This window comes from Sparus aurata, chromosome 21 (genome assembly GCF_900880675.1).
Source record: "Sparus aurata chromosome 21, fSpaAur1.1, whole genome shotgun sequence".
NCBI lineage: Eukaryota > Metazoa > Chordata > Actinopteri > Spariformes > Sparidae > Sparus > Sparus aurata.
This window is the reverse complement of record NC_044207.1, coordinates 30,579,082-30,601,765: the sequence shown is the minus strand read 5'-3', so window position 1 is coordinate 30,601,765 and position 22,684 is coordinate 30,579,082. Positions and strand designations below refer to the sequence as shown.

The 22,684-nt window shown below is 42.7% G+C and overlaps 1 protein-coding gene across 8 annotated transcripts in view; it reads left to right on the top strand.

Moving 5' to 3' along the window:
* Positions 1–22,684, top strand: part of LOC115572697 (E3 ubiquitin-protein ligase RNF31) — a 41,449-nt gene that overhangs the window by 16,864 nt on the left and 1,901 nt on the right. For 3 of the 8 annotated variants that reach the window (XM_030403083.1, XM_030403085.1, XM_030403089.1), the window contains 9 exons: positions 5,544–5,726; positions 6,134–6,232; positions 6,368–6,457; positions 6,556–6,661; positions 6,790–6,908; positions 7,416–7,529; positions 7,615–7,681; positions 7,763–7,856; positions 8,735–8,903. In XM_030403083.1, coding sequence (XP_030258943.1) covers positions 5,544–5,726; positions 6,134–6,232; positions 6,368–6,457; positions 6,556–6,661; positions 6,790–6,908; positions 7,416–7,529; positions 7,615–7,681; positions 7,763–7,856; positions 8,735–8,903 — 1,041 coding nt within the window. Of the gene's footprint in view, positions 1–5,543; positions 5,727–6,133; positions 6,233–6,367; positions 6,458–6,555; positions 6,662–6,789; positions 6,909–7,415; positions 7,682–7,762; positions 7,858–8,734; positions 8,904–11,534; positions 11,846–22,684 lie in introns of those variants that run through there. The other 5 variants (XM_030403084.1, XM_030403087.1, XM_030403088.1 and 2 more) reach the window with 5 other exon arrangements.

Genomic DNA, 22,684 nt, shown 5'->3' with positions numbered 1-22,684 from the left:
CCTTCCCATCTGCATCACCACACAGTGTCCCTTGAAAAGTCTCTTTGGTTTTCAGAAGGTTGCGATGGTTCCTTCTGAACACACGTCCTTCCTCAGTTCTCACTTCATAGGATCTTGGTCCTATTTCCTGAAGAACAGTAGCTTTCTTGTTCCATGCATCCTGGTCTTGGATTCTCACCACATCATCTTTCCTAAGTGGTCTGAGAGCTCTTGTTGACTTGTCATAACGCTGTTTCTGTTTCCATTTCAGGTTCTCCATTTTTGACTGCATCTCATTTCTCTGTTTGACCTCTGTGTAGCAGGGCAGTGTGGTGCACAGCTTGCGATTCATCAAAAGTTCTGCTGGGGACTGACCACAGTCAAGGGGGGCAGACCTGTAGCTCAGCAGAGCTAGATAAGGATCTGACTTACTGTCTGTGGCCTTCTTTAGAAGCTGCTTAATGATGTGCACTCCCTTTTCAGCTTTGCCATTTGCTTGTGGATGATGAGGACTGGACGTGACATGGTGGAAACCATAATGTTTTGCAAACTGCTGCCATTCTCTGCAGTTGTAACATGGACCATTATCACTAAGTACAGTCTCTGGAATTCCATGCCTAGCAAATATGGACTTGACATGAGTAATAACACTGTTGGCAGTTGCACTTGTGAGCAGGGCAATCTCTGGGAAGTTTGAATAGTAATCGACGACTATCACATAGTCTTTCCCATTACAATGAAACAAATCTGTTCCTACTTTCTTCCAGGGTTCAGTAGGAAGATCAAGAATTATCATGGGTTCCCTTGCCTGCTTGCTCTGGTACTTTTTACATGTTTCACACTGTCCAATATGGTTTTCAATGTCCTTATTTATACCATGCCAGTATACAGTGTCTCTGGATCTCCTTTTACATTTTTCTATTCCCAAGTGTCCCTCATGAAGTTTCTGTAGCATCTCCATTCTCAAGCTGTGTGGTATCACAATCCTATTGCCCCTTAACAACAGTCCATTTACCACACTTAGCTCTGATCTGATGTGATAATACTTCGGACAGGACCCCTTGGGCCAGCCACTGTGTAAGTGTTCTATCACTGTCTGTAGCTCCTTGTCTCTAGCTGTCTCTTCACTTATTTGCTTTGATTTAGCATCAGACACTGGCAGAGACTCAACTATCATGTTAACATGATTTTCCACTTCTTTTTCAGTGAGGCTCACGTGACTTTCCTCTGGCGCTCTTGATAGCGCATCCGCTAACACCAGGTGCTTGCCTGGTGTGTATATTAGCTCGAAGTCGTACCTTTGCATTTTCACGATGAGGCGCTGAATCCTCAGCGACATCTCATTCAGGCTTTTCTTGATGATCGACACGAGAGGACGATGATCTGTCTCAACTGTGAAAGTGGGAAGACCATATACATAGCAATGAAACATTTCCAGTCCATAAGCCAGTCCAAGACACTCTTTTTCAATTTGAGCATATCTGCTTTCAGTCTTAGTCATGGATCTTGAGCATAGGCCACTGGCCTCCAACCATCTCCTTCAGCTTGCAGCAAGACAGCTCCAAGCCCGTCCTTTGAAGCATCTGTGGAAACCTTCAGTTTCTTGGTTGGATCGTAATAAGCCAGCACGGGGACAGTTGTCAGTGTGGTCTTTAGGGCATTCCACTCACTCTCATTTCTCGCTGTCCACTTGAATTCTGCGGAATCATGAAGGAGCTCTCTCAATGCCGACATTCTCACTGACAAGTTTGGTATGAACTTTCCAATAAAGTTTATCATCCCCATCACTCTCAGCACACCTTTCTTGTCAGTTGGGCGTGGCATGCCTAGGATAGCTTTTATCTTTCTTTCATCAGGCTCAATATCTCGAGCAGACATTTTGTCACCCAAAAATGTTATATCCTGCACACCAAATTGGCACTTGGCACGGTTTAGTTTTAGTCCATTTTCACGTACCCTTTGGAGCACTTTTGTCAGTCTTTCATTATGTTCTTGAAGGGTGGAGCCCCAGACGACCACCGTCATCCACATAACAACGGACCCTCTTCCAACCCTTCTAACATGTTGTCCATGGCACGATGAAAAATCTCAGAGGCTGAGATTATGCCAAACGGCATTCTGAGAAACCTGTACCTGCCATAAGGTGTATTGAAAGTGCAGTACTTGAACTTTTCTCATCCAACTTGATTTGCCAGAATCCCTGCGCTGCATCCAGCTTTGAGAAATATTTGGCTCCTGCCATTTCACTTGCAATCTCCTCACGCTTTGGTATCTGGTAGTGCTCACGTTTTATGTTTTTGTTTAAATCACCAGGATCCATGCATATTCTCAGTTCTTTGTTTTTATTCTTTTTGTCCACACACACCATTGAGTTTACCCATTCAGTAGGTTCCTCCACTTTTGTGATGACTTGCAAATGACACATCCTGTCCAGTTCTTTTTTGAGACACTCTCGAAGTGGAGCTGGAACTCTGCGTGGTGCATGGATTACTGGTACTGCATCCTCTTTTAGTTGAATCTTATATGTGTATGGCAGGCATCCCAATCCTTTAAAGACATCATGAAAACGCTGCACAATGGAGTCAACTGTGCTTGTGTGTACACTTGCTGCTTCTGAACAGTTAATGTGGTACACTCTCCTCACCAGATTCAATCTCTTTGATGCAACCCCACCAAGCAGTGACTCAAGGCCCTCAGGTACGACTGAAAACAGTACATTATAAGTTTTATTCTTCACTGTTACTTTTAGTCTGCACTGACCTTTGCTTTCAATGTCTTGTCCATTGTAGTCTTTCAGTGGCACTCTTTTCTTGGTTATTTTGGGCTTTTCTTTCATAGCACTGATTTCTGTCATGCTGATCAGGTTAGCCTGTGCACCTGTATCAATCCTTAGTGTTACTATGGCTCCATTTATTGGAAGTAACACAATCCATGTGTCTTCATTTTCTGAGCGCCTGTCATTTTTTCCTGTCTGCGTATCGTCACTTGATACCACTCCCACAAAGAAAGCTTCACTTAGGTCAGTCTCTTCAACTAGCCGCACTGATTTGGGTTTGCCTTTGGACAGACACTGTTTTGCAAAATGATTTTTTCCATTACATTTTGAACATTTTTTGCCATATGCAGGACACTGCCGGGGCTCATGTCTGTTACCACATCGTTTGCAGGAGTAAGTTGCATCATTTTTGTCTTTATTTTGTGGCGTATTTCTTTTCATTTTGTTTTTTACCACTGCAACTTTTGCACTGTCATGTCCCGCAGTGACGCCTGTTTCACTGAATGTCTTTGCGTGCTGTTGTGCTAACTCACTTGCGTGGCACTGTCTTTCTGCCTCCTCCAGAGTTAACTGAGCATCTCTTAACAGCCGTTCCCTGGTCCGTTTATCATAGATCCCATACACAATCTGATCACGGATCATGGAGTCTCTTAGATTCCCAAATTCACATGACTGTGCCTTCAGTTTTAAATCAGTCACAAAGCAATCAAAGGTTTCTTCAGGCTGTTGCATCCGTGAACGGAACACGTATCTCTCATATACTGTTTTTTCGTGGTGAGCAATGCGCCTGGAACTTCTCAATAACTTCGTCATACTTATTTCTGTCATCCGGCGTTGCAAACTCGAACGTATTGAAAACTTCAATGGCTTGAGGACCCGCTACCGTCAGCAGCAACGCGATTTTCCTGCCGTTGGATTTGGAGTCCAGTTCAACGGCAGCCATGTACAGCTCAAACTGCTGCTTGAAAGACCGCCAGTTGCTGTCGACATTTCCCACCAGTCGCAGTCCCTCCGGTGGCCTTAAAGTCTCCATCTTGAGCAAAAACTGATGCTGACCTGCGTTTTACTTTTACTCCTGGTACCATGTTTTGTTCATCTTTTTATAATGATGAGACATTTGTTTAGTTTCCCGAGCTAACCGCTCGTACATCTCTATTTTATTTTTCTTCTTGCACGTCTACCAATAACCATCACAGCACGGCATCCAACACCTGTAACAACCACCAGCCCCTCTGCTGGTCACCGCTGGTGGCGACACACTAATATCAACACATCCGTGATCATGGCAGGGCCCTCCGTTCTTCCGGCCAGCTCCTGTTAGAGGTCCCAAGGTCAAGACTTAAACAGTTGGGCGATCGTTCTTTTGCTGTCACAGCTCCCAGGCTGTGGAACAGACTGCCCCCTGACATTCACACCACTACTGACCTCAGCCTTTTTAAATCAAAGCTGAAGACACACTTTTTTAGATTGGCATTTAACTCTGACTAGGGTAGTCCTGCTCTTAGCTGCACTTATTTTGCCTGTTTTTTACTTTATGCACTTTTAGAGGGCCTTTAACACCCTGCAGCACTAGTAGCACTTTCTTGTGTTTTCTTGCAGCACTGTAGCACTTTCTTGTGTTTTTATGTATTATTTTATTGCTTTGATGTAAAGCACTTTGGGTACCGTCTGGCTATTGTAAAGGGCTATACAAATAAAATTTGATTGATTGATTGATTGAAAATCTCACGATACATGGCCTCATTCATTCTTTCCTTTACACGGATCAGTCGTCCTGGTCCCTTTGCAGAAAAACAGCCCCAAAGCATGATGTTTCCACCCTCATGCTTCACAGTAGGTATGGTGTTCTTTGGATGCAACTCAGCATTCTTTCTCCTCCAAACACGACAAGTTGAGTTTTTACCAAAAAGTTCTATTTTGGTTTCATTTGACCATATGACATTCTCCCAATCCTCTTCTGGATCATCCAAATGCTCTCTAGCAAACTTCAGACGGGCCTGGACATGTACTGGCTTAAGCAGGGGGACACGTCTGGCACTGCAGGATTTGAGTCCCTGGTGGCGTAGTGTGTTACTGATGGTAGCCTTTGTTACTTTGGTCCCAGCTCTCTGCAGGTCATTCACTAGGTCCCCCCGTGTGGTTCTGGGATTTTTGCTCACCGTTCTTGTGATCATTTTATCCCCACATGGGTGAGATCTTGTGTGGAGCTCCAGATCGAGGGAGATTATCAGTGGTCTTGTATGTCTTCTATTTTCTAATAATTGCTCCGACAGTTGATTTCTTCACACCAAGCTGCTTACCTATTGCAGATTCAGTCTTCCCAGCCTGGTGCAGGTCTACAATTTTGTTTCTGGTGTCCTTTGACAGCTCTCTGGTCTTGGCCATAGTGGAGTTTGGAGTGTGACTGTTTGAGGTTGTGGACAGGTGTCTTTTATACTGATAACGAGTTCAAACAGGTGCCATTAATACAGGTAACATGTGGAGGACAGAGGAGCCTCTTAAAGAAGTTACAGGTCTGTGAGAGCCAGAAATCTTGCTTGTTTGTACATGACCAAATACTTACTTTACAGAGGAATTTACCAATTAATTCATTAAAAATCCTACAATGTGATTTCCTGGCTTCTTTCCCCCATTCTGTCTCTCATTGTTGAGGTATACCTATGATGAAAATTACAGGCCTCTCTCATCTTTTTAAGTGGGAGAACTTGCACAATTGGTGGCTGACTACTTTTTTGCCCCACTGTAGATCAGCACCATGTTTCTTCTTCTCTCTCTGTCTTTCCTGTAGATCATCACCATGACTCACTGCTACTGTTTCCTGTGTCAGACGTGTTTTAAGACGTTTTTCTCGGTGGCCATTAAAGAAAAGAGCATCGAACAGCTCGTCTGTCCTCAGTGTGGCAGACCTGAGATCAAACGTCAGGGAGGGATGGAAGAATCAATGGATTACTTCAACCTGCTGGACACACAGGTGAGGTCAGACGTCACCTGGACACACAGGTGGAGGTCTTACTCTGAGTTCTGAGGAGTTTGAGCTGCATCAGTTTGACTCTGAAATATCTTCACTGAGTTGAATATCAAATGTAAGATATTGAATGTTCAATATTTAACAATTCTTCTTCAGAACTGATCTGTGAGCTGTGTTGATATTATTATTGTCATTATTATTATTATTATTGTTATCATTCTTATTATTGATGATCAATCTTCACTCAGTAAACACTTATGGTAGTTGTTGTAAGCGTGAGGTTCTGTCTGAACTCACCTGCTAGACTTTTGGACCCAACTGCAGTTAGTCAGATTCACCTCTTGATGCTATGGTTGGTCCAGTGCTCTGGGAAGAATCAGCTGTTTGTTTGTTTGTTTGTTTGTGTGCAGATACGTCACTTCCTACCTCCTCATCTTCATGAGCTCTTCCAAAGGAAGCTTAGAGATCGAGCGCTGCAGGAAATGCCAAACTTCCGCTGGTGTGCCCATGTAAGAACCTGAGAGAGAGTTACTGGAAACATTTAACTGATTACATGATGAAGATACAAACATGTGTATTAGTGTCGAATTACATTTTAACCCTTTGTGTGTGTGTGTGTGTGTGTGTGTGTGTGTGTGTTAAAGTGTTCATTCGGGATGCTTCACGAAGCTGACAGGTTGAGAATGGACTGTCCCAGCTGTAGGAAGAGTACCTGCTGTCAGTGCAGATCAGCTGTAAGACACACACACACACACACACACACACACACACACACAAACAGACCTTAACTTCCTGTGTGTGTGTGTTTGTGTGTGTGTGTGTGTGTGTTCAGTGGTCTCCTCAGCATCAGGGTCTTTCCTGTCAACAGTTCAGACGGTGGCAGCAGCAGAACCAGCCAGACCAGAACAGCAGCACCCTGCTACGCTACAACAGCATCGGTAACAGCAATTGAGCCCAGGTCCTCCTGAGAACTGAAACTGGGTGCAAAGTTGCTGTTTTTGTTTTGTCTGTTGATGAATGAGTGTGTGGTTGCTGTCTAACTGTTTGTGTGTCTGTGTCACCTCAGAGTGTCCACAGTGTCAGTGTGTGTTCAGTCTGTCTAAAGGAGGCTGTCTTCACTTCACCTGCAGTCAGTGTCAGCATCAGTTCTGTGGAGGCTGCAGCCAGACCTTCAGCCCCGGATCTGTGAGTTTACATCTTCTGTGTTTTCTACTTTGTTCCACTGTGTTCTACTGTGTTTCCCACTGTGTGTCCTACTATGTGCTGTGTGTTTTACTGTAGTTCTACTGTGTGTTCTACCGTGTGTTCTCCCGTGTTCTACTGTGTGTTCTACTGTGTCAAAGTGATTCCCTTCTCTTATATTGAAAGTTTAAATCTCAAATACTAAAGAAGCGGAAGTATTGGGCGCTGTTTAGTTCAGTTGGTAGAGCGGGCGTCCCATGTGCAGAGGCTTTGTCCTCGCTGCAGCGGCCCTGGGTTCCAGTCCTGGCCTGGGCGCCCTTTGCCACGTGTCACTCCCCCTCTCTCTCTCACCCTCTTTCCTATCATATCTTTAGCTGTTCTATCATTTAAGCCGATAAAAGCCAAAAAAAAAAAAAAGTGTTGATGGATGTACTCACAGACAGTTTAGCGCCACCACGTGGTCACTTTTTTCCAGACTTTGATGTTCGATGTGGATTTTACTGTTGTCAGATCTGCAGCTTTTCTGCTGACTGTAGAACCAAAGGTCTCCACGCTCACCACCCCAGAGACTGTCTGTACCACCTGAGAGACTGGAGTGTGCCCCGCCTACACCTGCTGCTCCAGGTGAGAACCAGCTGAGCCACTGCTGCTCTGACAGCTCTGGTGTGCGCAGGTGATGTGAGGACAGTGTGTGTTTCTTGTCATGCAGTATTACAGGATGTCTCCTGCCTGGTTTGAACCAGCCAATGGCAGCTCCCCTGGCACTAGTCAGACAGGTGAGTTTTTCTTTTTTTCTGTTCATAACGCCCAACTTTTTCTCTCCCAGTTTAATGACATACACCTGTCTTCACTTTCAGGTGTGTGTTTGGTTCTGGAGCTGAGAGACGATGGCAGCAGACGGGAGCAGCCTTGTGGACGACCTGCTGCACCTGAACACGGAGGCTACTGCCAGTAAGACCAGTGCTCCCAGTAACAGACTATCTAAACACAGAGGCTACTGCCAGTAAAGGCCCCAACACACGGCCCAGACTCAAACCAACGGCCAGCTGCCTTTATCTGACCACTCCGTTGCCTCTCGTCTGAGCCGTTCGGCAGAAAAGTTGCATTGAAACAGACCGCCTCGGCAACTGCCAACTACACAGCAGCATGTACGTTCTGCGCTTGCGCACGATGCAGTAAGCCTCCTTAACATCGGGTGGCGCTAGTCTTGTGCCATTACTCCAAAACATGAAAACAGGAAATGAAGGAACGGAGTGCAGACCATAGATTTTTAGAGAAAAACAAAGCGCACAACGTAATGGTTCAGTATTCGTTTGACCTGAGAAGACGTTTGTGGAATACAGTTCTTGGCATTACTTGACAGATCATTATGGCTGAGCTGATGGTCGTGTTGTCTGCTCCAGGCTCGTTATTATACGAAGATGTCGCAGTAGGGAAAAAGTGGTTTGTTCCGCCCCTCCCACACACCGGGCTGATTCGCTAGCACACCGCCAATCAGAATGGTCATTGAACAGACAACCAATTAGAGTATCCGATGCATTACAATCATCCGACAGCCAACCTTCTCAGACTTCGCATGTTGAATCGGAGCAGACAATGTCTGCGCGGCTCCAAAAGCTTCCACCTAGCTGAACACACCGAACACATTTGTTCCCGAACTCGTCCGAGTCTCCCCAAACGCTTCAGACAGCCAACGGTTGGGCCAGTGTGTTCCTGCATTAAGACCAGTAGCCAGTAACAGACTGCCTGAACACAGAGGCTACTGCCATTCAGACCAGTGCTCCCAGTAACAGACTGCCTGAAACATCTCCACCCATCTGTTCTGTCAGGGCTCACTATAAGGAGCATTTGGTGGAGCTGATTAACCGTTGCCATGGCGACCCGGCAGTCCTCTTCAGCCCGGCAGAGATGAGGGCGGAGCTTCAGCGATGGAATGTTGCTGTGCCAACCAGGAAACCAGATGAACCCGAGGTGCTTTATGCACACCGCCTGCGCATGGTCAGTGACATCAACATTGTAATCATCAGCAGTAGCACTGTGGCAAAAAATACACCTTCAAATCCCTTTAACTCTCACTAACTTTTACCATCACTAAACTAACTCTCACTAACTTTTACTAACACTAAACTAACTCTCACTAACTTTTACTAACTTTTACTAACACTAAACTAACTCTCACTAACTTTTACTAACAGTAAACTAACTCTCACTAACTTTTACTAACTTTTACTAACAGTAAACTAACTCTCACTAACTTTTACTAACAGTAAACTAACTCTCACTAACTTTTACTAACAGTAAACTAACTCTCACTAACTTTTACTAACTTTTACTAACACTAAACTAACTCTCACTAACTTTTACTAACAGTAAACTAACTCTCACTAACTTTTACTAACTTTTACTAACAGTAAACTAACTCTCACTAACTTTTACTAACACTAGACTCTCACTAACCTTTTCTTACACTTAACTTACTCTAACTAACATTTACTTAAACTTAAGCTAAGTAACCATTACCTACACTTAACTTACTCTTACTAACTGTTATGTACACTTAACTAACTCTAATTGTTATCTACACTTCACTAACTCTAACCATAATGTATACTTAACTAAGCTGTAAGTAATATAATTAACCTTTAATTAACATTTACCATCTCAGTCTAAGTCAGTTTGTGCACTCAGAGATCCTTTTTTTGTCTTTTCATTTTAATGCCAATATCGTTATTGAGTATATGTGATTATGCTCAATATTGAGCTTTCCGATAAACAAGTACACAACTGGCTAACAGATCAGACAGTGTCAGAGGGAAGGTTCTGCCACATATTGAAAGAACATGAGGAACATAGGGGGAGAACACATCCCATCAAAGACAGGTCATAGTTTGCACTTCCCTACATGAAGTAGCATCAACACACTTGAGACAAAAACAAATGCATAGACCAGTACAAATGAATACGAAGAAAAACCAACAACTTAAACAGTTAACAAAGAACAACAAGGGGAAGGCCATATCACACATCAGAAATAACGCACAAAAACAATTATAGAATAAAAGAAAACTGATAAATAAAATAGGGTACTCATCCCCATCAGAGACAGCATCCACGTCTAGCACTCCTATACAGTACAGCATCACTTTTATATTATAATCCGTGGGAGCCTATAGCAGATCAGTTATGCATCAGTACATCGTGTGGTTTCTGAACTGATCCACCAGACCCTTCAACACAATGGCTGCCAGTCTCGTACCAATATATTCTCAGAACAGCAACCAAATCTTATAGAGTACCTTCATCATACACTTAGACCGTCACGTCAAATATCCATAGGTATTATATAAAAGATAACCTAATGCCAACCTTTTGTTGGGTCATAACTAGGGCTGGGCGAAAAATCGGCAAAATCGATTAATTCGAGTTTTTGGTTTAGGACGATTTTTAAAAATGAAAATCGATTTTTTTATTTAACTTGCTCCGCCGCTGCTCCTCGTGGGCTCCCGTAGTTCATAGTCGGCTCCGCCCTCCTCCCCGCATTGACTTTCCACAGAGAAACAAACACAACATGGAGCGAGCAAGGAGTTCGTTCATAAAAAGGCAGTGTCTCGTTAGTAGCTCGGTTTTGTGGCGTCAGACCTCGAACAAACCACCATCTGCTGCAAAGTTTGTTCAAAGGCTGTTGCAACTAAAGGCAGCGGACCGAACCATTTATTTCAGCATCTCAAACAGACGCCTGGATCGCAGTGGGACACTTGTTGTTCACTACAAGATGTACAGACCGCGGCAGCCCACACGTATCCGCTATAAAGCAGCCAACATTAGCGGAATCATTTAATCATTGTGTCCCGTATGAGAAGAAAGGGTCCCGGTGGACAGCTGATACAGATGACGTCACGTTGCATATCGTTAAAGACATGCTGTCCGTATTTACAGTGGAAACGCCGCAGATTCATCCACATGCAGAAAATGTTCGACCCCAGGTTTGTGTTACGAAGCCACAACGGGGCATGATGTCTCAAGCCAGAGGAAGCAGACGGGCTCGTCTTCCTGGACAAAAATTAGTAAAATCTACCAACATGTCATGTTTACTGTGCAGCATGCAGATGTTTAATTTAGATTACAGATCTTCAGGGATATAAAATACTTTTTTGAAAACAAAGGCACCTTTTGCAAAATAAAGGATTTAATGAAACTTATATTGACACTTTATCAAAACCAATATGGAAACTTATCTGCTTTTATAGTAGCAAGCAATCTGACATGTTAAATATATGTTCACAAAAGCATTTTATCAAAAAGGGACACAGTCTTTTCAAAAGGATGGACTTTTTTATGTGAGTTTGAAGCTGCACTGTTTACAGTGGCAGGGCTAATTTGTTGTAAATCATAGCATTAAAATAAAAACAATGCCTTTATTAATTTCTTTGTAATTTGAGGTTTGGTCTTGAGAAGAGAAAAAAAAATCGATTAAAATCGTAAATCGAGTTTGGTGTGAAAAAATCGGAGATTTAATTTTTAGGCCATATCGCCCAGCCCTAGTCATAACCCAGTCTATCCATTACACTTATTTTTTTCTTGCACAGAAATTAAGATTACATGAGAGTCTTCTGGAATGTATACTTTTAGGTCAGCAGCACCAAGATCCTCCCAGTGGCATTGGCAGGTAGTGACACCGTAGTGGCAACCTGTGGCCTCTCCTGGCACCCGCTCAGCAGTTCAGAAACACCTCCCTTGACTCGCTGCAAATAAGAGCGGGGCCACATTTCCTGGGAAAACCCATTGGTCCATGTTTGTTGTTATGACAGTCACTCTGCTTTCAGGTGATTGTTTAGCAGTATGTTCTACTTTTTAGTGCTATTTCTATTTACTTAACCACTTCCGCCATGGAGTCATGACAAATACAAAATAAAAATATGAGGGAAAAATCTGCGACTTGTTTACACATTTGAATGTACAAAGTTTTGCAGAATTTCTCTTTGTTTTGCACTTCTTATTATTATATTATCTAAATATATATTAATATCTGTTCCATAGCGTAAATGTGAATGTAAAATATTGTACATATTGCACTATTCTTATTCTGATATTTAATATATATATATATATATATATATATATATATATATATATATATATGTATATCTCCGCCGTTGGTCGTTCACACAGAGCAAAGCACCGCTGGAGTAAACTAAACTAAACCCGCAGATAAGTTATGATCATATAGATGCTGTTTTAATGTGTCGTGATTCAGATCCTGACCCACCAAACATCTCTCTATAAAAGCAAGGAATCTCTGTCTGTCTGTCTCTGCGGATCAGGATCAGACTGACCTGAGACTTTCAACATGGCTGCTGCGTGGTTCAAGGGTGTGCGACTTCGCATTTGTTTGGACTGCAATGATACCGTTAATAAATTGTTTCATAAATGCTTTACGAATTCCACGAGCATTGTCCACAGGAGCCACTACAGTCACGTGCGCACCAGAGCCAATCACTGCAGAGCCCACCGCGACCCCCCATCTTAAGAAACAAGCAGATTTATACCTGCAGGCGCGAGCTGGACCGGGATTTTGCCAGCGGTTCGGTCCCGTTCTGTTCGTTGCATCTAAACTGACTGTTGGACCGAGTCTGTTCGGGTCTGAGGAGATCCGGAGACGCGCGGACAACAAAGTGGAATCGGAATCTGTGGATGTTCGTGTGTAGCTAACTGCTAGCCCACCCACATGGCCCACCTCCCAAGTCGACGGACCGGACGCACCGGCACGTCCAAAACCGGACCTAGGGTAAATAATGTCAGCCACGCTTTTTCGCAAACATTGCCGTCACGTTTATCGGCTTTGTGTCTGGTGCAGGAAGAAACGGTAAAAACGGGCTTTTGTCATGAAAGTGTCCAAGTAGCAAGTTTGGTTGTTGAGGAACAGGAAGTTGTGGGAGGGACGTAGGCAGATGAATGACAGGCAACGACGGTCGGTGTACAGACAGAGATATTGAGAGTTGAGAGATTTGTGACATTTAGCGTGTTTGGAGTGTGTAGTTAGTGTGTTATGTAGTGTTTAGTGTGTAGTGGAGTCGGTTTTTTGTTTAATAAGTCAAAACAATGAGGAGAAGCTGAATGAGCATTGCCTGCATTTAAATGTAAATAGTTACATATAACTTTGTAAATTTTTTAAATGTATGCACATATTTAGCAAACAACAATTTATATTTGCATTATAAGTAATAAAAAATGGTTTGTTAAACATATTTGTGGTTTTCACAGTAAAAAAATCTAACTTTTTCTACTCGGATTTTATGTTTTTTTTTGTGATTTTAGGTCCACTGTGTTAATACAGTTTGTCAAAATGAAAAAATAACTGTACAGTCACACATGTGAGGTTGTGCTGAAAATAATGACACCAAGTAAATAGTTTTTAAGGTGAAATATAATGGCAAAATCAAAAATAGTCAAAAACAGCCAATTATACCCTGGAATATCGGATTTCACAACAAACCCAAATATCCCTGACGTCCCACCTTCAAACACAGCCTCATTTGGCCATCCATGAAAAAGCTTCTTAATCTCCCACTTAATACACTTTTCTTACGGGCACTGCACTAGTGGTTCTAAATATAATGCAAATGATAATGGTGAACATGCACAGCCTTGCCTTGTGCCTCTTTCCAAAGTAAAACTATTTGATCAGCAGCCATTTAATTCTAGCAGTGGGTTTATCATATAATGCTTGTGCTGTTTTAATTATCGTTTCGTGTAGGCCAATCTATGTAAAACTCGATATAGAAAACTCCAGTCAGAGGCCTTTTCCGCATCGATACTAATTACCATAGCTGCTATTTTATGTTATTTTATTATTGGATGTGTTTAATAATTTGTAACGTTCGTCGTATATTATCTTGCGTTGGACGCCCTCGAATATACCTGTCTGGTCATTAAGTATTAAAATAGGTAAAAAACCATTTTCTAATCGTCTAGCCATGATAGAAGTAAACGCCTGTAATCTATATCAAGAACCGATATAGGTCTATAAGATCCACATTCTAATTTATTCTTATTTTCTTTTGGAATGGCAGATATTATTGCTTCCTTCCAACTGGGTGTTGTTTGGGCCTCCTTTAAAGCCCAATTCAATGTAGGAAGCATCACTGGTATCAGCTCTTCTTTCAACTCCTTATACCATTCTGCCGTATAGCCATCTGATCTTGGTGATTTATTTGATTTGAGTTTACTTATTGCTATTTTTAGTTCTTTTTCTGCTATGTCCCCAATCATTATTTTATTCTGTTCTTCATTTAACACCGGTAATTCCAGAGAATCCAAAAAATGATCTATTTCAGCCTCATGCCTTTTTAGTGTAAAAAGTCTTATAAAATGTTTCAAAGGCTCCCAGAATTTAATTTAGTTTATTTTTTGTTGTTTTGGTCATTGGATCTTTAATTTTATGAATTGTGTTCTGTGCTGTTTTCTTTTTAAGTTTCCAGGCCAGAACCTTCATTGATTTGGATCCACCTTCATAATATCTTTGTTTAAGACACATTAGATTTTTCTTAATGTCATACATTGTTAAATTATTAATGTCTCCTGTAGATCCGGTGCTGTTTTCTCTTTATGTTTTTTCTCTAATTCATTTAATTTATCTTGTAATTCTTTATTTCTCATCTTTTTTTTTGTAGGAGGATATTGCTATAATTTTCCCTCTCAGGACAGCCTTTAGGGCATCCCAAAGAATGGGAGGGGGTACATCCCCTTTATCACTAATTTCCAAGTAGAAGTGGATCTCTCTTTTAATCTGTTCTTTAAAGTGAGGATTATTGAGCAGGCTTGAATTAAGTTTCCAGTTATTAATTTTTGGTTGTAGGTCTAGATCTACAGACAGGTATACAGGTGCGTGGTCACTTTAGTCTATTGTCCCAATTTCACATGTGTTTATTTTGTCTTTGTCTTTTCCAAATGTTTGAAAATAATCTATCCTTGTGTATAATGAGTGCAGTGAGGAGTAATGGGTACAATCCCTTTGACTGGAATGCAAGTCTCTCCATATGTCAATTAAGCCAACCTCCTCAAATAACGTATTCATTTTCTTAACCAGTGACTTCGTATTCTGTGCTTCCCCTTTAGAAGTATCTAGTTTTGGCCGTAAGTGTATATTTAAATCTCCCACACAGATTAGAAGGCCTACTGTCTCTGATATCATCATATCAACAACTCTCTTGAAGAAGTGGATGTCACCTCCGGGTGGCGCGTATACATTTAGCAGCTTAACTGGGTCCCCCTCGATGTTTCCTCATACTAATATAAATCGTCCCTCCCTATCACTTATCTCGAATACTTTTTCAAAGTGTAATTTGCCTGATAGAAGGATAGCGACTCCTCTCCTTCGTCCAGCTTTATAAGAAGAGGAAAACACGCTTGTAAAACCCATTCTTTTACATTTCTCATGGTGGGTTTCCTGTAGGTATACTATTTGTGCTTGTTCTTTCCTCATTTTAGTTAGTATCTTATTACGTTTTAATGGGTTCAACAGACCATTTACATTATAAGAAATTATTTTTATCTTGCCACTAACCATATTCTGATTGTCTGGATGTTTTTAAAATAGCAGAACCTGGTGCAATCCATACACTCCCTGAACATACATAAACAACCATTATGCAAATATTTGAGCTGTATAGAACGACAGCTGCAAAAAGAACCGTTAGTTGTCCTTGAACAGACAGAACATAAAAAGATAATATGTTGACTTCCAACTGTGTGGTCTCCAATAAGACCCTAAGTACGCCCCGATGAAGGGGGGCCTCTCTCACCTGTTGGTGGGAAAGGGCCTTCATTTGCTATCCGGCCACTGTCCATGTTTTTCACAGCACAGGTAAAGCACCCGACCATTTTAATTGTCTCTATTGCCACATATAGTTCTTATTTTTAAAATAAAGAAATCCCTAATAATATATGCGTCTCACCTCATCGGTCTCTTCGGGGACGTCTTAAAAAAAACAAACACAAAAAAAAGAAACTCACCACCAGTCCCCATAATGTATCAGTTATTCCGTGTCCTGTAGTCACTCCTGTTCTTGGCGTCTGAATGCTTGGAGTCTCTTCTTATAGTCCCGGGTCCGATCCTTATTCACCTGGCCCCTGGTCTTTCTCTCTGTGCGCCACGATAGATGTCGGATCTGTTCCAAAAAGGTCTCCGGGCGTTTGATCACTGTTACCGGGAATCCCCTCTTTGCCAAGTCGCTAGTCGCCTCCACCACCGAGCTGTATAACACAGTTCCCTCCGGATTAAATACTCTCATCTTTGCTGGGAACGGGGTTTGGAAGCGGATTTTCTTCTCCTTTAACACAGCTTTCACCTCTGCATACTCCTTCCGCTGCTTCAAAACCTCAGGTGCATATCATGATCTAGGTTAATCTTGTTTCCCAGGTTCTCAAACCCACGTTTCTGCCAGGCTAGTTTTAATATTTCTTCTTTTGTTCTGTAGCTGGCCATTTTGGCAACGATGGATCGTGGCGCTGCGGCTTTGGCACCAGGGCGTGATGCGCTCTCTCAACTCGTACTTCAGCTAAATCGGGCAACTCCAGTTTGTGCCTTAATAAACGTTCCACAAAAGCAACCATTGCTGGTTCATCGTCTTCCGATCCCTCTTTGACACATGTATTCTAATATTTTCTCTTCTGGACCGTCCTTCCAGGTCCGTCAGCTTAGCATCCATTTCAATATGCAGTTTAATCATCTCTGTTAAAGTCACCGAGTGCAGTGGAGTTCCACAGCTCAGTGATGATCATTACTGCGGGACTCTACTGCACTCGGTAATCGACTCGCAGGGCTTTCCCACAACAAGGAAGGCTTCTCGGGTGGTGAGATTTGTTTATATTTTCTGACAAATACGGCAACTATATCAAATGTTTGATGCCTCGAAATATGTGCTGGGACCCTGTTTCTAATGTTGCTGAAGTTTGGTGCTGTTCTGAGCATTATTTGTGGCTTTTTGATGGCAGTTTATATTTGGACCCATTTACTGCAGTGTATTGTTGTCGTGCGGTCGTTTCTGAGGATGCTAAAACTATGTTAGCCATCATTACCTCTATAGCATTGGTGATTGCTGGGTCTGGTTTAAGTCAATCACCTGAGTTGCTGTCATCTTGGCATAAGTTCTGTTCTGCTTGGTTTGTTTTGGAGGCATGCTGCCAGTAGAACTGCACCAGAAGTGTTAAGATATATTCCTCGGAGTTAAGAATGAAAAATAATGATCAACAGTCAAAAACACCTTAATTTGAAAAGCCTTCATGAACAAATAAGGTAGATTTTAAAGGCTTCATAACGTTCACCTTAATCTCCACAGATCCATAAAGCTGATTTTAAGGTGTCACTAAGGTTCACGCTAATATTTCCAGTTGCTGATTAATGAGATTTTATATTCATGGACTGAATATTTTGAGGAATTTTAATCAGTTAGGTATTTTAAGGAGTAAAAACACACAAACACAAATAACAGAACAGTTTCTTTAATGTTGCCTGCAAGAGGACAAATTCAGGGTTAATCCCATATTCAGTGTTTTCTTAAAAAATGTGGAAATCCCAACAACAAATAGCTGGAACTGTTTTTTTGTATTTTGTATCACTGTATTTACAATGACTGTTGCGGATTGTTTCAGATTTTTATTATGAAACTTCATTTCAAAATATCAATTGTTATTACAATGCTTCTTTTTTTATTGAAACAAAATATAAAAAAGGACATGAACAAAAAGTACATAAACAAATAAAAGGTAAACCGAGACCAGAAACTCAAAGAAACAGCCTCCTACAACAACCCATCCAGGACTGCAATCAAGATTCAACTTGTCCTGCAAGATAGAATACCAAAAGGTTGCCAAGTTTTCTCGAAGTCTTTTAGTTTGTCCTGAATGAAGAACCAGATCATCTCAAGGAGGAGTGTGTGCATCAGCTCCATGAGCTATAACTTCAGTGTTGGGACATCTTTATTTTTTCCAAAATATGAGGATAAGCTTTTCAGCAGTTACATGTCCATATAGCGTAGTTGTGCCAGTGTCAGTTTTGCTTCTTTAGATGTCCCCATAATTATTAAAACTGGATCAGGGTCAATCTGAACCTTTAAAATCCTGGACATCAAATTAAAGACATCACTCCAATAACCTTGTGTCTTGCAACAAAAGACATGCAGGGCTCCAGACTGCGACCAAATCGGCGCATTTTGCGACCAAAATTTGAGACAGTGCGACCAAATTTTACATTTAGTCGCACATGTGCGACCAGTGAATTTGCCGGTGTTTTTTTTTTAACACTGGTAGTGGAAGGGAATCAAAGCAAGGAAAAGGTTTCACTTTCAGCGAACAATGGCGAAACAAACTCTGTGATTCAACCAGATATGTGTCCGCTGCGTGGCGGAGCTGAGCTGGTTTTTCACTTTAGATAATGTCTTAACTTCCACCAGGGTCCACTGCGCTGTGTCTCTGCTCCCGAGGGCTCCAGCAGTCCGGAGCAGATACACAGGACTTCTATTTCGGCGGATGCCAGAGCACGACGCAGCAGCCTCTTTCACACTGCCGTTTGCATGCAGGGATCCTTCGCCAATTCTCCGCACCCGCCTCTGTGTGAAAGTTTCAGATGTGGAGAGGGGGGAAATTTGGCTCCGGTGCTGATCCGCCTCTGGAGGTAGTATCAGGGCCGCATTATTGGTGAGCCGTCCCAGTGTGAACGGATAATCCGGAGGCACGGAGCGAGGGCGTGTCGGTCTGACAGTCTGATAACTGCACAGGTCCTTCACTCAACTAAATACAGAGAAATGTCCCACAAAGCAACGTTACAGGACCGAACAACAGTAACGTAGTAACTGTAACTGTCTTTAGCAACTTATATGAGGAAAACAAATACAACAGCTGTACGTGGAGAAGCGTCTGTCCTGCTGTCTGTCCTCCTGTCTGTCCTCCTGTCCGTCCTCCCGACTCTTCCTCACATTTCTGCCCTAAAAACAGTGTCTGTCACCGGCTAAAAAGTTTAACTCACTGAGTGTTTGTGATGAAAATAAATCACCGCGACCGTCAGTCCCTCTTGACTGAGACTTCAGGGAACTTTCCCCCAGAAAACAGCCTCCGTCCCCGTGAGTGACAGAGTCAGACAGCGTCCTGTTTACTGATGGTGATTATGTATAATTATGTAATTTAGCGCAAAAAACTTAACTCCCTCACTTTCCAGGATGTTTGGTGGGTCAGGATCTCAATCACTACACATTATAACAGCATCCATATGATTATAAACTGTCCGCGGGTTTGGATTAACAGGGGAACACCTGGGAAACAGCGACGTCATCAACATGACGTGTACCGTCACGCCTCTTTAGGAGCCGCAGCGCAGCTTTCTGTGTGAATTACACACGTGAAGGTGGAGATGCTTCGCTCTGTGTGAATCACCATCGGCAGAGAATTGGCGAACCACCGCTCCGGAGATAATGCGGAGACGCTGTGTAAAAACGGCTAGCAATTCAGCCTAATTTAGAACCGAGCAGACAGGAAGTCATGCACTGAAACAACAATATAACATATAACTTTTCAAAATAAAACACTCTGTGTTGACACAAGCACACAAATCTAAAAGAAGAGACAAACACAAGCTCTTCTACTAATACTTTGGTCGGGAACACTTCGTGTCGTTGTTTTCATAACACATACCTATAACTGCGGCACTGTAAAACTGGATTGAAGCAGTAACGCAGCGAACACGTATCTGGTGGAATCTCTGGGTTATTTTCTCCCCGATAAGCCAAGAAGTGTGCCAGAGTCAAATCCTATCTCAGAGGATGAGTCCAAGTCTGAAGACACTAGTGTGGCGAAAAAAGGCAGAAAATACTGATTTCTTGAAGAATGGGTGCGCAAATTTGACTGGTGAAGGTTTTTCTGTGAGACGAATTTCATGAACTGCAGATTTTGCAATCGATAACAGCAACATGTGGGGAACATGAAATCTGCAGGTCATGCTGGCACTACACAGTTAAAGCATAACATACTGGTCAAACACAGTGCTAGTTTAAGGGATAAAATATGCCGTGACCTGTACTCCAATGAAAACGCAACTCCACAGTTAGTTGCATTTAGAAGGCAAGAGGCTGTTAATCAGTGCGCTGAGGAAGCGCTGAATTAATATATCAACATTAAGTTTAACACTGTCTTTTTCATTGCCAAGGAAGAACTACCCTTTACCAAATATAAAGGCCAACTGGACCTGCAAAGAAAGAATGGCGTGAAACTGAACTCAACATATGATCATTTCTGTCCGGGTACCACTCTTATTATCTACACGACTCAAGCTGTTGACCCACAGCAGCTCTGGTTGTTTCTGTGTCTCTTGTGATTCTGAAACAGCGTTTTATGAGCTGTAGTCTCCTAGTAAACACACCGACCTCTTCAGCCTCTCTTTAGGTCTTCTGCTGCTCATCTTGGTGTCGCTCATCCTCCGGAGACACTCTTCACTGTCAGAGTGTCTCTGGGCTCGTTAGCTAATTTGAACAGGCCAGGTATTTGCAGGACGGGCTGTCCTGCTGAGCCTCGAGACTCTTCAGCTGACCGTTGAAGAAGTTGGTGTGTTTACTGGGGTAGCAACAGTTCACAATCAGCTGTGTAATAAAAGACATAACCAGAGCTTCATTGAGTTACAGACTCGTGTTGATAATAACAGTGGTGACTTGTCGTCATGACACATGAATGTTTTTCCTTCTCGTTTAAAAAGATGGACAATGTGCCCGTCCAATCAGACAGACCTTGAACATTGAACCTACCTACCGTTCCAACTAGAAGTTAATGTCTTCATCTTTGTTGCTGTAGTTTGCACTGTAATTCATATTATTTGGGGTTAAATATTTTATTTAGGGTGATCTATGGAGCCAGAACGGTGACTTTAAAATTTGGCATCCAAAAAAAAAATTGGCATTGAAAACAAAACCAGTACTGAAAAAAGAAACATTGTCATTGAAACATTTGTATTGAAAACAGTTGTATTGGCATTGAAACAAGTATTGGCACTGAAAAAAGAAACTAATTAAAATAATTCAAGTCCGAAAATCTTATCATTTTATTTTATTGGGATTTTTTTGTATTTTTCAATGACAATCTTCAGATTTTTTCTTCATGTCACTTTTTTTTCAGTGACAGATTTTTTTTACAATGTCAGTTTTTTTTCAGTGTCACTGATTTTCAGTTTCAACTTTCTGTCACTGTTTTGGCGTCGAGAGGGCGGGGCCTGAGGGGAGGGGCAAGTAGAGCGTGGTTTGCATATCATTTGAGAAGGTATGGCAGCAGCCTGTGGGAAGGCGGGGCTGGATGGTCCAGCCATAATACACCATTTAGGGCCCGTGTGCCGGCCGTCTCTGGGCAACACAGAGTCCAACTACCTCGCGGACTTTTCTTCAAGCTCTCTCCTGATGTGTCCAAGTCTCTGTGTATCTGGTTCTGTCCCGGAGCTCCCGAGCTCTGGTCTCTACATGCGTATGGAGTGTGGTAGTAGTACCCCGGCGCCGAGCACGGAGCATTAGCCACAGTTAGCACAACAGTAGAACAGCCTGTTGCTCCGAGTCGGGGCTGCAGCGCCGACAGCAGCGCTCCGTCTGCTCCCCGAGCTCTGTGCCACCGCACCGCTACCGGAGACCAGAGCTCCTGAGCTCCCCTATAAACTGAGTTCATGTGAATAATGTCACTATTCCTACAATGACTCCTTTGAGTCGAAGCGAATAAACTCAACACGTCAGTATGTGGGTAAAGTCAGCTGTGATTGTGCTACTGTGGTTCATAGTAATCAAGTAACAGACACATATTTTCATAACTGACTGACTTTTCTCCCAGCACTCTCCTTTATTGTCCGGTCTCTGTATGCGTGTGCAGCGGTGTGGTGTTACAGAGCTCGGGGAGCAGACGGAGCGCTGCTGTCGGCGAGGCAGCCCCGGCTCGGAGCGACACAGCTGGGGCTAATGCTCGTTAGCTCGGTACTACTACCACACTCCATACACATATAGATACCAGAGCTCGGGAGCTCCGGTCTCCGGTAGCAGTGCGGTGGCACAGAGCTCGGGGAGCAGACGGAGCGCTGCTGTCGGCGCTGCAGCCCCGACTCGGAGCAACAGGCTGTTCTACTGTTGTGCTAACTGTGGCTAATGCTCCGTGCTCGGCGCCCCAGTACTACCACCACACTCCATACACATATAGGAGCGGGGCTCAGGAGCTCCGGGACAGAACCAGATACACAGAGACTTGGACACATCAGGAGAGAGCTTGAAGAAAAGTCTGCGAGGTAGTTGGACTCTGTGTTGCCCAGAGACGGCCGACTACAACGGTATTGTGGCTGGGCCATCCAGCCCCGCCTTCCCACAGGCTGCTGCCATACCTTCTCAAATGATATGCAAACCACGCTCTACTTGCCCCTCCCCTCAGGCCCCGCCCTCTCGACGCCAAAACAGTGACAGAAAGTTGAAACTGAAAATCAGTGACACTGAAAAAAAACTGACATTGTAAAAAAAATCTGTCACTGAAAAAAAAGTGACATGAAGAAAAAATCTGAAGATTGTCATTGAAAAATGCAAAAAAATCCCAATAAAATAAAATGATAAGATTTTCGGATTTGAATTATTTGAATTACTTTCTTTTTTCAGTGCCAATACTTGTTTCAATGCCAATACAACTGTTTTCAATACAAATGTTTCAATGACAATGTTTCTTTTTTCAGTACTGGTTTTGTTTTCAATGCCAATTTTTTTCTTGGATGCCAAATTTTAAAGTCA